This window comes from Patella vulgata, chromosome 3, assembly GCF_932274485.2.
Source record: "Patella vulgata chromosome 3, xgPatVulg1.2, whole genome shotgun sequence".
Classification (NCBI taxonomy): Eukaryota; Metazoa; Mollusca; class Gastropoda; family Patellidae; genus Patella; species Patella vulgata.
Genome location: NC_065881.2, coordinates 28,560,750 through 28,573,807, shown reverse-complemented (window position 1 = coordinate 28,573,807; position 13,058 = coordinate 28,560,750). Strand labels below are relative to the sequence as shown.

Here is a 13,058-nt window from a genome sequence, read left to right as displayed (position 1 = left end):
GTGGTCCTGACAAAATTGGTTATTTCTCGACAAGCTATTTTTGGACATCTATATGATCGTATTGATTCAATCTATATGTCCATTGGAGTTAAATATCATAATCTTAAATGAATGATAAATATAACTCACTTCAAAAAAATGTTTGTTTTGGAGGCTAAAAATACAGTTTTTGCCAAATTGACATTACTTCCGGGGATAATGAAAATGTTAAATTAATTCTATGAAATTATAAATGTCATAAGGCATCACACGGTGAAAATTTTATGAAAATCAAATAATAATTGCCACTTTTATAGACCAAAAACCTTGAAAAATGACTTATAGAAAATCGTCAATTTCTCTGCAACCGTACAAGTTAGAAACCCTTTTGTGGTATCTGTATGATAGTATGGGTTCATTCTGTTTGTTGATTGGAATTAAATATAATTTGAAAAACATTACAAATCAGACTCATTTGAATGAAATATCTGTTTTGAATGCTAAAAATACAGTTTTTGCCAAAAGGACGTTACTTCCGGTGACAGTAAAAGTGTTAAGTTACTTGTATGAAATCGTAAATGGCATTAGGTATCACACACTGGAAATTTTATGAAAATCGAATAATAATTGACACTTTTATGGACCAAAAACCTTGAAAAGTTACCTGTTGAAAATCGTCTATTACTTCGCAACTGAACAAGTTAGAAACTATTTTGTGATATCTATATGATCATATGGGTTAATTCTATTAGTTGATTGGAATCAAATATCAAAATTTTAAACAAATAACAAATACGACTCATATGAATAAATTACTGGTTTTGAAGGCTATAAATACAATTTTTGGCCAAATTACGTCATTTTCGGTGACATTGAAAATGTTGAATTGGTTTGACCTAGTTAAAATTGACATTACGCATCAAATGGTGTCACTATTATGAAAATCAAATAATAATTGACTCTTTTACAGGCAAACTAGCGTAAAAAGTGACTCATGCAAAATTGCCCATTTCTTGGCAACTGCTCATATTACAAACTAATTTTCACATACATTCTCTTCATATGGATGATTGCTACTAGTTTATGAAAGTTGTGAAGAAATATTTTAAAATATGAAAAGCCTGAATGGGTTGTGAATAGCTCATTTTTTATCCTTTTTTCACCTTTAAATCGAAATGATCCGAAAACGAAATAAAAATTTTAAAAAATGAGCGCAATGATTTCTACACCTTAACAGGGCACACCCTTTCAGTCATACCAGATTTGAAAAAAATAATATTTGCTTTCAAAAAGTGGTACCGAAATGTCAAAATTACAGTTTTTGCTAAATTTACATCACTTCTGTTGCCGAAAGGCAACTTTAACGGTAACAAAAAAAATGACATTTTGGACCACGGAGCATATGAACTTTGTTTTATAATCGAACAATAAATAATTAATCCAGGACCGAAAAACTAAATTAGCCAATGGGGGTCAAGGAAATATACGGTGACAAAAATGTTGCAATTTTTGGTCAAATCAGATGACTCTTTAACCCTAGGTAAAATGCCACATAAAAATCTTCATTAATAAAAAATAATTTCGTAAAAATTTAAATTTTCAAAATTTGGCGCCTCCGAACATTCATCGAAAATAAAAAATCTTAAAAAACTGTAGCTATATGCCTTGTCAAAATGTATCAAATATTACAATCCGACAATTATTGATAACATTACGGCAAAATTTCGAAAAGTGACAACTTTGGTGATTTCGGACATTTCGCATTGTCGCAGAACGTTAGAAATAGCTTTAAAATTTAAGTCAAACCCACTTTCCCAGTAAAATCGAAGATATCGAATCGATCCAACAAGTAGTTTCTGAGATATGCTCAAATGGAAAAATAATAATAAGAATAATAATCCGAACAAAAACAATAGTGTTTCAAACAAGCTACGCAGTGTGAAACCCTAATAATCCGAACAAAAACAATAGTGTTTCACACAAGCTACGCAGTGTGAAACCCTAATAAAGATTTTTTGCTATTTATAAGACTGCAAAACCCATACTTGGCATTTCTGTGACTCTGGGCGGATCAATCAGTCTAATGTTTTATATAAGTATGTTTAATCACAAAGTAACCCTAGTGTTGTTTTACACTAATACAAGGTAGAGTGTGGTCACTAGCCATTGTGAAGCGAAGAGAGGGTCCTATGAAAATATTGTTACATTTGTAGATGGAAATTGGGATAAGTTGACTTTCCGCATCAATGAGATATAAAGTATTAAAGTGGTTGGTATATTGTATATTTAGGCACTAAATAACCCCATAGACAAAAAGCAGGTAAAATCCTAAACTTGAGCCTTATCACTTCCTGCACGGCTGAATGGTTAGCGTGCGCGCGCTGTATCATAAAGTCTGTCATTGAGTCGACTGGCGTGGTTTTGAATGCCCGGTTGTACGTGACAAGGAGTAGGGTCGTCTGTCCAACCTCGCGGGTTTTCTCCGGGTCCTCCGGTTTCCTCCCACTGCTAAAGACCTCTACGCGCAAGCGAATGATTGAAATAAAATTAAACCATATGTTAGTCCCGAAATGACGTTAAACCTCATTTCTCTCTCTCTCTCTCTTTTACTGAGTCTTTAGTGTTTTTTTAAATGCTCCCATTACATACAAAACAATATGTATGCAACGACCCTTGTGGACTTCTTCTACGACATATGTTTTTGTTGCCTGTCAACAGACCAGACTTCTTATTCTTCGGAACAGTTAATAATTCTATATTGACTAGTTGTATAAACTAAACTACAGTTTATATGCAGTTTTGTGTTTACAGGTTTCTATTATACCAAGAGGAAAAGGTTTAGGATATGCACAATATTTACCGAAAGAGCAGTTTTTATACACCAAAGAACAGGTAATTACATCGTTTTAAGTAACATAACCAGATGTTCCAATTGTTGCAATTACCCCAGATCCATTCACTTGATTGATAGTAATTTCCCGTTTGTGGACCATCTAGAGGTCACAATTTTTATTCGCCCACATTGAAATGTGGTCGTATATAGTCGTCGCCCCTGTCTGTCCGTCCGTCCGTCTGGTGTCCATAGGCTAAAATTAATATCCGATTGACTTAAATGTCACGGGGTCGTTATGAAAAACACGCCAAAGACATGTAAGATTCCTTATTTCAGGTTACTGAATATAATAAATATATGATCTTAAACACTGTAAACCTTGTATCGTCAAATAAGGGGTGTATAGCGCTAAAAAGTTTGCATATAGTTTAATTTCAAAACATCATTTGATATTGATAAAAATTGTTTGGAAATTACAAAAATCGTTCAATTAGTACTATGGTTTAATTTAATGGTACACCGTTTAATTTCTCCGAGAGGGGTTTAGAAATGGCCGACGCGTTGACTTATCTAATGCTTTTATTTATTAGAAGAGCAGTCCAATTTCCCGAGATGCGTTTAAAAATCAACACCTGTTAATTTATGTACTATGTTTAACTATTAGATGAATCGTTTATTTTCCCGCAAGCCGCTTATCCGATCGGTTCATTTTGATTACGATTATTTGCATATGAAGTGCGAATAAAAATGGTGAATATAAAAAAAAGCACACCCATAGATGCTCACCTTACCTTGGTCGTAGTATTATTATCCATTATCCATTCAAAATAGTAATTCCGCCATTGACAAATACATCAAAAATCGGTAAATCACGTCCGAGGTAATTATACATTTGGAAATCCGTAAATCACATCCCATTCGTTCGTTCCTGGAGTTTTACGTCCAGTTCCACCTGAGGTGATATCGTAGACAAGTCACACACATCCCAGGTAATGTATGTATGTAACTGTAGCTTTTTTATATACCTGATGTAAATAAATCATATATTTACTAAACTGATCTGCTGTTATCACTAAGATAGTGCTACACCACTGCTCAAACAGTCCGAAGGCGTCTGGCTGCCCTTGGGTTACGCTGCTGTCGACCTTAACAAGGTCAAATCCTTTTGCATCGTCATTGACTTGCCAGACAGCAATGGGCCGCAAATCAGGGATATCTGCACAACACACCATGGCGAAATGTCATCTTCTCGGCTGAATCCTGATTCACGTCACCGTATCTACCGACGTTGACATGAATGCTTTGCTCGTAACTGCGTGCTGGAAAGGGATCGTTTCGGAGAAAATGGTGTCGGGGTTTGGGCCGCTATCAACGTCAACTTCCGGTCCCAGTTTGTGGTGGTCCAAGGCAATCTCAATGCTCAACATTATGTTGACACCATCCTTCGTCCGGTGTTGCTTCCATTGCTGGTTCAACATTGCGTCCGCCGACAGATGGTTTTTCAGCATGACAACGCCCAACCCCACACTGCCAGGTTGACAAGAGACTTTCTGAACAATCATCATGTCCGTGTTATGGATTGAATCGCTATGTCTCCTGACATGAACCCGATCAAACACCTTTGGGATGAACTTGGACGACAGGTTTGAACTCAAGTCGTGCCACCACGAACTGTTGCAGAGTTGGCACAGGCACTCCAAAATCATTGGCAAACAATCCCACAACCTGTAGTGAGACATCTGTGTCAGTCCATACCAAGTCGACTTCAGGCATGTGTAAGAGCTTAGGGTGGACATACCTGATATTGTAGGGAATTCACAGATTATCCACAGATGCTTGTTATCTCGATTTTGTCAATTGTTATGTACATTTGTTAAAAGTTGTTGCAGTAAATAATGGCTTTGAGTGTATAAAGATCAAAATAATTTAAATCTTGAAAATAGAGTCAGACATCTGAAATTGAACTATGTTCACAAAATCTTTCATAATGGGTCTCCGGTGTACATGAAAGCCAATTTTTGCATAGTCAGGGATGCTCATCAACATAGTATAGATCAAGCATTTATAATTATGTTGTACCAAAATGTAAAATTAATACCCAATATTCAACTTTCTACTATTCAAGTATTCAGGCCTGGAATGAACTTCCAAACCAACTTAAATCAATAGAGAACATTGTCACTTTCAGTGCTGGACTGGGCCCACCTGTCCGTGACAGGTGAGCCTAAATTCATATAAAAAAGTGGGCCTAGAAAGAAAGGAGAGGGGGAGGAAAGAAAAGAAAGAAGGAAGGAGAGGACAGGACACAGGACAGGAGAAAAATATCTCAAATTCATTTAATGATAGTGCTCTTAGGTCATTCTGTTATCTAATTGTATCAGGAAATCAAAAATTTGCCTTCCTCTGCTTTGCTCTGAAATGCTCGAAAAATGGGTTTGCCGTTTGTCATTTTTCAAAATTTTTCTGGGGGAAATACCCCCGACCCCTCCTTCAGCGTGTACTTGTGTGGGCCTTGAATGACCTGACAGTCCGGCACTGGTCACTTTTAAGAAAAAGGTTAAACAACACTTTCTAGCAAAACAAATACAAATGTCATAGTTTGTTTACGTATGTATACCCCAATGTCTTTGATACCTCTTTGTATTTCACATCCCTTATGGTGCACACACACTTCACTATTTATTGTCATATGTCGCCCTTCATCTTTCATAAATGAAACTGCCCCTCTATGATGACATGACCTGATCTTCATCCAAGGACTCGATTGGAAATAAATCTAGTTTTAATTGAAGCAGTTGCCCAGCACCTCCAGTCCAATACAGGCCACAAAATCCATTCGTCTAAGACCCTAGCACTAAACCAACACAACAAAAAGACACGGAAAATCATGGAAGCAATACATATCAGGAGATCCAAACCAGACCTCAATCGCGACACAGAAATATTCCTCCCAAGAGCCTATGATGAACTAATTCTTAATGGATGTGTACATGCCTAGACTTCCATACGTGCTCAAGTTTACTCAGTTCACGTATCATGTGTATTACTTGTTAATTCTCATTATCCATATGTAGAACTAATTTTAATAAATGTGTGTCTAATGGGAAGGAGTGTGTAGGACATAATTACTTAGGACATTGTGGATAAGACTGTGGTGTGGCTTTCCAATATTTATAATTTACCATTATATCCCACTTATTTATGGTCATTTATGTAATTATCCTTAGTAAACAGTTAAGTGTCTCTTGTAGGCATATATGTTTGTGTGAGTCTGTCGGATGGAAGAGTGTAGGACCATCATTACACTCTTACTTAAGAGCATGCTAGTTGTGCTGTGATGTGTGCATTTTAATACTAATATTTTGTAATTCACTTAAATATGGCTTAACCACTTAATCCCTATGTAGTTTACTACTTCTCTGATGTTTTCGTAACATGTATGGTTTCCCTTTTGTTTGGTTTAATGGTATTTTTACCCCTATTTTCAGCCCTTTACTATTCCCTTGATGTACCCTCACCTAGCCAATCACATCATGTATGGTTTCTCATTTGTCATGATTGGTTGTCTAATTAAAATTATTTACCCCTATAATCACCTCGAAACGTTGCCCAAATAAATCAGTAATTGTTCTTCCATAAGTATGTGTTATAGTTTATTGCTCTATCCAGTTACTAAATGCCTCTAAAAGATCACAATTTTTATCCGATTTTGATGAAACTTGAAGCGTATGATTATAACCCAAAGATCCTCGTTCCTTTCGATATTTGCGCATATCAGACCGTAACTTCCAGAATTATGGCCCTTGACTGTACGAAAAATTGCGTTTTTAGCTTGTGGTCCCTCTAGTGGTCACAATTGTTATCTAATTTAAAAAAACGTTCGAATATATCACTGTTACACCGTATTGTTGGTTTTGTTCGAATTTCATGAAAATCAGACCAAAACTGCCAGAATGGAAACCACTGCAAATTAATAATCCTTGGGTATATTGCTCTAATCACAATCAATGAATGGAAACCACTGCCAATTAATTATCCTTGTGTATATTGTTCTAATCACAATCAACGGAGGATCAACATCGAACAGATTAAAAGCTGAAGAATGAGTTCGTGAGAGAACCATGCAAAATTTAAAAATACTGGCACTTAAGCGGTGTCGGGCGATTTTGACCAAACTTTGCAGATTTGGTCATTGGGTACCCCATATACCCCACATGAAATATGAGGGTCACGAGCCTTGTAGTTTTGGAGAGCCAGCCATGGCCATTTTAGAGTTAAAAAAATGTGATTTTTTTTACAAAAAATCCCTAAATTCAAATATTTCCCATAAATTGCCTATTGATTTTTTGATTTTTTAAAATTATTTTTTTATGAATGATCTTGTCTACTACTTCTATATATATGACTATAAAATTTTTCCGAAACCATTTTAGGTCATGAGGAATTTATTTTGAGACGTAGTTTTTATACGCTTACATTTTCATGTGTACGTACATTGTCGTCGCCCCTGTCCGTCCGGACATCCGTCCACAATTGTTTGTGGACACTCTACAGGTCACAATGTTTATCCGATTTCAGCGAAACTTGAAATATAGGTTTATCTCCCTAAGATCTCGGTTTCTTTCGATATTGGCATGTATCCGACCGTAACATCATGGATTATGGCCCCTGATTGTACGAAAAATCGCGTTTTTAGCTTGTGGACCCTATAGAGGTCACAATTTTTATCTGATTTTGTTGAAATTTGGAATGTAAATTTATAACCCGAAGATCTTGGTTCCTTTCGATATTCGGTCATATCGGACCGTAACTTCCTGAATTATAGCCCCTGATTGTACGAAAAATCACGTTTTTAAGCTTGTGGACCCTATGGAGGTCACAATTTTATTCTGATTTAAAAAAAAGGTTTGAATATATCACCATTACACCTTAATGACGGTTGAGTTCGAATTCCGTAAAAATCGGACCAAAACTGCCAGACGAAATGGTTGCCATTCGTTCTCAAATAGCGTAAAAATATGGTATATCAAGGTTGTGGCCCCTCTAGAGCTCACAATTTTGATCCGATTTTGATGAAACTTAAAATACATGTTTATAACCCAAAGATCTTGGTTCTTGTCGATATTTGCGCATATCGGATCTTAACTTCCTGAATTATGGCCCTTGACTGTACGTAAAATTATGTTTTTAGCATGTGGATCCTCTACAGGTCACAATTATTATCCGATTTAAAAAAACGTGTGAATATATCACCGTTACACTGTGATGATGGTTGAGTTCGAATTTCGTGAAAATCGGACCAAAACTGACGGACAAAATGGCTGCCCCTTGTATAACGCAAATGGTGTAAACATATGCTATATCAAGGTTGTAGACCCTCTAGAGGCCACAATTTTTGTTCTGATTTTGATGTAACCTTAAATTTATGCTTATATCATGGTTCCTTTCGATATTCGCTCATATCGGATCGTAACTTCCTAAATTATGGCCCTTGATCGTATTAAAAACTGCGTTTTAAGCTTGTGGTCCCTAGAGTTAACAATTTTTATCCAATTTAAATATATCACTGTTACACCCTAATGATGGTTGAGATCGATTTTGTGAAAATCGAACCAAAACTGCCGGACAAAATGGACGCCCCTCGTACGCTAATAGTGTAAAAATATGGTATATCAAGGTTGTGGACCCTCTAGAAGTCACAATTTTCACCCGATTTTGATGAAACTTGAAATGCATGTTTATAACCCAAAGATCTTGATTCCTTTCGATATTCACGCATATTGAATCGTAACTTCCTGAATTATGGCCCCTGATTGTACGGATAATCACGTTTTTAGCTTGTGGTCCCTTAAGAGGTCACAATTATTATCTGATTTAAATGTACATAAACAAAATCAATTGATGTAAAATAATTAGCTGCTAAATGTAGGACTAACTTGAGTATTATTCTAAGTTTTGTTCTTGATTCATTTGAACCTTTTTATTATTCCAATATCTCTGATAAATGCAAGACAATACATGGTTTCTATTTGCACGCGACTGGCGATCACACAGTGTTACTAATAATAGAATAAAATAAAATAGAAGGCATCTATTGATTGGACAATAAAAAAGTAGAATTTTGATGATTGGTTAATTTAGTTGAAACCTCTCGCATTACAATTTCAACTTCGTATCATGTAGCATATTATCACCAATATTGGGACATGATAATTATCATATCGCGATAATTTTGGTTATCACGATATACCGGTTTTAAAGAAGTCCGATATGATAAAATCGCCGATGATTTTATCAAGGTATACCGAAAAAACGGTATATCGCCCGTCCCTAGCTTGTTCTCTATCCATCTCTTGAAAAATGTCGGCGCATCCTGCCTGGCAGCCAGTGGTTACTATATGCTAAAACATAAATTTCATGATGCTATATCTCACCCACTGCGGGGATGAGGACAATTCTATTAATACTGGAAGTTGAGGACTACTAATACTAATATTTGGTTTCAACAAAATGACTGGTACAGATTTCTTTCATATTAAAGAACTTGAAGAAAATGACTTCATTTTTGACATCATTTTTCATATAAAATCAGTCAATGCCTGGATGATTATGCCCGATAAAGCCCCATGCATCCGCCTTCCAGCAACCCTGTGTAGGGCTGATATAGATGATTCAGGAGTTCCACAAGGATCGGTCCTTGGACCTATGCTTTCTGTAATGTATAATAAGAATTTAGGGCAACTAATCGATAATGATGGTTTCTAGGACGACATTCTTATACAGATGATACACACCTGATTGCAAAATACTTCCTTTCAAAAACTGTTCCATCCACTAATTATTCTGACATCAAATATTATTGTGTACACATGACATTTAAAATATGATGACAAGAAATATGTTGAAATTAAATGTAATTTTATTTGGGCCAAATACACATCTGAAAAATACAATTTCAAATGATGTGGTTGTACGAGATTCAATACTTGTACCATGAGACACTGTGAAGAACATGGGTGTCCTCATAGGTTCAATTTAAGCATGGACAGTCACATTAGTGAAATTTGTCGAAAATATTATCTTCAGTCCAGGAACATGGCCATATAAGACATTTGATTAACCAGGAAGCAGCTGCTACATTTGTATGTTCTTTGAAGGATTGACTACTGTAACAGCTTGTTAGTAAAAACATCTAGCGCCAATATTTAAAAAAAAAAAAAAAAACTTTTACAAAATACCGCAGCTGGTATTGTTACCAGATCATTAAAATACTCTCATATTACTCCTGTTCTGAAATCACTCCATTGGCTGCCAATAAATTAAAGAATCATCTTCAAAAATCTGTCTTTGACATATCAGTGTGTGAATGGCTTAGCTCAAATATACTTATCTAACCTTATACAAATACAAGTTCCCTCGTGTAACCTCCGACCGGACACACCTCCATCAGTTGTGTTGCTCAAGGTGGAAATTAAAATCATTTGGATACAGATCGTTCTCGGTGAATGCGCCTAAATTGTGGAACAATCTTCCGGAGAACATTAAATCATCTCAAATTCTTTCCTGTTTTAAATCAAGACTTAAAACCCATCTTGTTATCTTTGACCACAGGCACTTGAAGGGATTAAAATAAAACTTCTTACTACTGCTTGACTATATATTATAGCATATAAAAGGTATTTCAGCCGCCATCTTTGTTTTCACGTCTTCAAGGCATTACGTCTGCTAACATCTCACAATACTCACTAGTTCTAACACTACCCGTCGTTTTTATTGCCAACGAGACCTTATTTGATCATTATTCAGCTTCCGATGTAATAAAATTGGCCATTTAACAGCGTTATTAATTACAAATCAAACGTGAAGCGCTGTCACTTGCCGAAATTCATGTTCAACGGCCCGGAAATAAGTTGTGTTTGTAGCAGTCTGTATCACCCAGTCCCTCATAAACCTATCCGTTACACGAAATTTTCCTAGGAACTGGGTGATCCAGACTGCACCTGCGGCCTCACTTCGTAGGCTCGATCATTTACCGACCAACTTTCGAGTAACAGATAGGTTTATTATGTTAATTAGGTTAATTATTGTACATTTTTATGACCTTAAATTATTTACATGAGCTAATAATTCGGAACTACTTTTTCCCCGTGAATATAACAACTGATAGACGTCATTTTGCTTGAAACAATGAACTTTTACGGTCGCCACCATTTTGAAGTACGTGCAAATGTCTTTACATGTTATAGGGTTAAAATACTAGCTCGATATTATTTGAACTTACAAAATACCAATACGAGTTAATATATTGATAAGTTTAAGAATTATGTTAATTATTGTACATTTTTATGACCTTAAATTATTTACATGGGCTAATAATTCGGAACTACCTTTTCCCCGTGAATGGAGAAATAGTCAACAGCCGAATTTGTCACATACGCACTTGTTAATTAAGAAATCGTTTTTCTCGTTTCAGGTTTGTCAGAAACATAATGCCAAGAATAATTTTGTGACTGGTTCCCATAATTTCAGAAAGTCAGCTCTGGTAGAGCATGCTGCCTCCAATGACCACAAAACGTCACTCGATCACGAAGAACGGCTATTTAAAGATGTTATACCTCAACAGTTCCACCAGATATTCGACGAAGTCGACAATGCCGTGATGACAATTATTAACAACGTGTATTACATATGTAAAGAAAATGTTGCAATTGACAAATTTGAATCATTGAATGAATTGGCAGAAATTAATGGAAGCCGATGACTACTAAATTATATAGATCGTCCCATACAGCTTCAGAATTTATTAGCATAATATCGTCTGATATAGAGGAAAATATTTTGGCAAATATTCAACAGAGCCCAACATTAGGCATTATGGTAGATGAAAGTACAGATTTGTTTAGTGAAAAACATTTGATAGTGTACATAAACTATATTAAAGACAGTACGCTTAAGACAGCATTTGTAAAACTTATTGAAGTACACTGCGACACAGCCGACTCTCTAACAAAGAATATTCTTGCTTTTTTAAATGTGAACAAAATTAATGTAAATAAAATATTTGGGATGGGCTCTGATGGGCAGTTATGATGGGGAAAAGGGGTGGTGTTGCTGCTTTATTGAAAAAACAAAACCAATATTTGATAGAAATGCACTGTGTTGCCCATCGACTCGCTCTTGCTGTTGTTGATGTAGCCAAGCACAGTCCCAATGTCAATTTTTATGAAACCACACTGAATAGCATAACAACATACTTCAGAAGATCCTCAAAAAACTTGTCCCAGTTAAGAATATGGCAGGAGATTTTAGACGAACCGAAAGTGAAGCCGTCAGAAGGACATCGTGTCCGCTGGCTATGAATGACAAATGCAGTGGAAAATATAGCAAATACAATGCCTTCTCTGTTGAAAGTTGTTAAGGACGAAGCCCATAGAGACATAAATGCCCGGTCTATATATAATACTATCTGTTCATATAATTTCATGTTTTATACAGCCTTTTTACGCGATCTGTTTGGCAGTATAGGTGCCCTGAGCCGTTCTCTGCAAGCCCAAGACCTCTCTTACGAGAACATGAAGATAAACGTCGATAGCTTCCTATCCTCCCTGACATCTACATACCTGGGAGAAACTCCAATATACGGTCCAAAATTGTTACAATTCCTAGAAGATACGCGAGATAACAACACATATATGGGGGAAGAATTAAGGAGGAAAAGGGTGACGAGCGCCTGCAAGATGACGTCATCTCTGTCATAAAAACAGTTGTCAATAATATAACCGACAGGTTCCCCGACAATACTAAAATGGCTGCATTCCGGATTTTTTCACCCAAAAATTACCCGGACAATGCCCAACTACCAACATTTGGGACAAAAGAGCTATCAATATTATTAGAACATTTTTGCGATGACAGACAGTCATCAACCACTGGTGTTAGCCCGCCGATAAATCGCCTTGAAGCGTAGGGAGAATGGTCCGTCTTCAAGACGATGGTCAAAGAAAATTACTCCACGCTGAGTTATAGCGACTTACTCAACCGATTGACAACATTAGGACTAGCCAACCAGTATCCTAATATGATTCGCCTTATGGAGATTGGTTGTGTTTTGCCCGTTAGTAGCGTTGATTGTGAGCGCGGATTCTCACGCCAAAATGTAATAAAAACAAAGTTACGATTTTCCTTGAGCATGAAAACCCTTGACGAACTAATGAGGATTTCTATGGAAGGACCAACACTTGCCGAA

General features: G+C 36.3%; 1 protein-coding gene across 1 annotated transcript in view; it reads left to right on the top strand.

The window, feature by feature from the left end:
• Positions 1-13,058, top strand: part of LOC130012155 (AFG3-like protein 2) — a 291,436-nt gene that overhangs the window by 136,904 nt on the left and 141,474 nt on the right. The window contains exon 9 of the mRNA XM_056099481.1: positions 2,791-2,871. Coding sequence (XP_055955456.1) covers positions 2,791-2,871 — 81 coding nt within the window. The remainder of the gene's footprint in view (positions 1-2,790; positions 2,872-13,058) is intronic.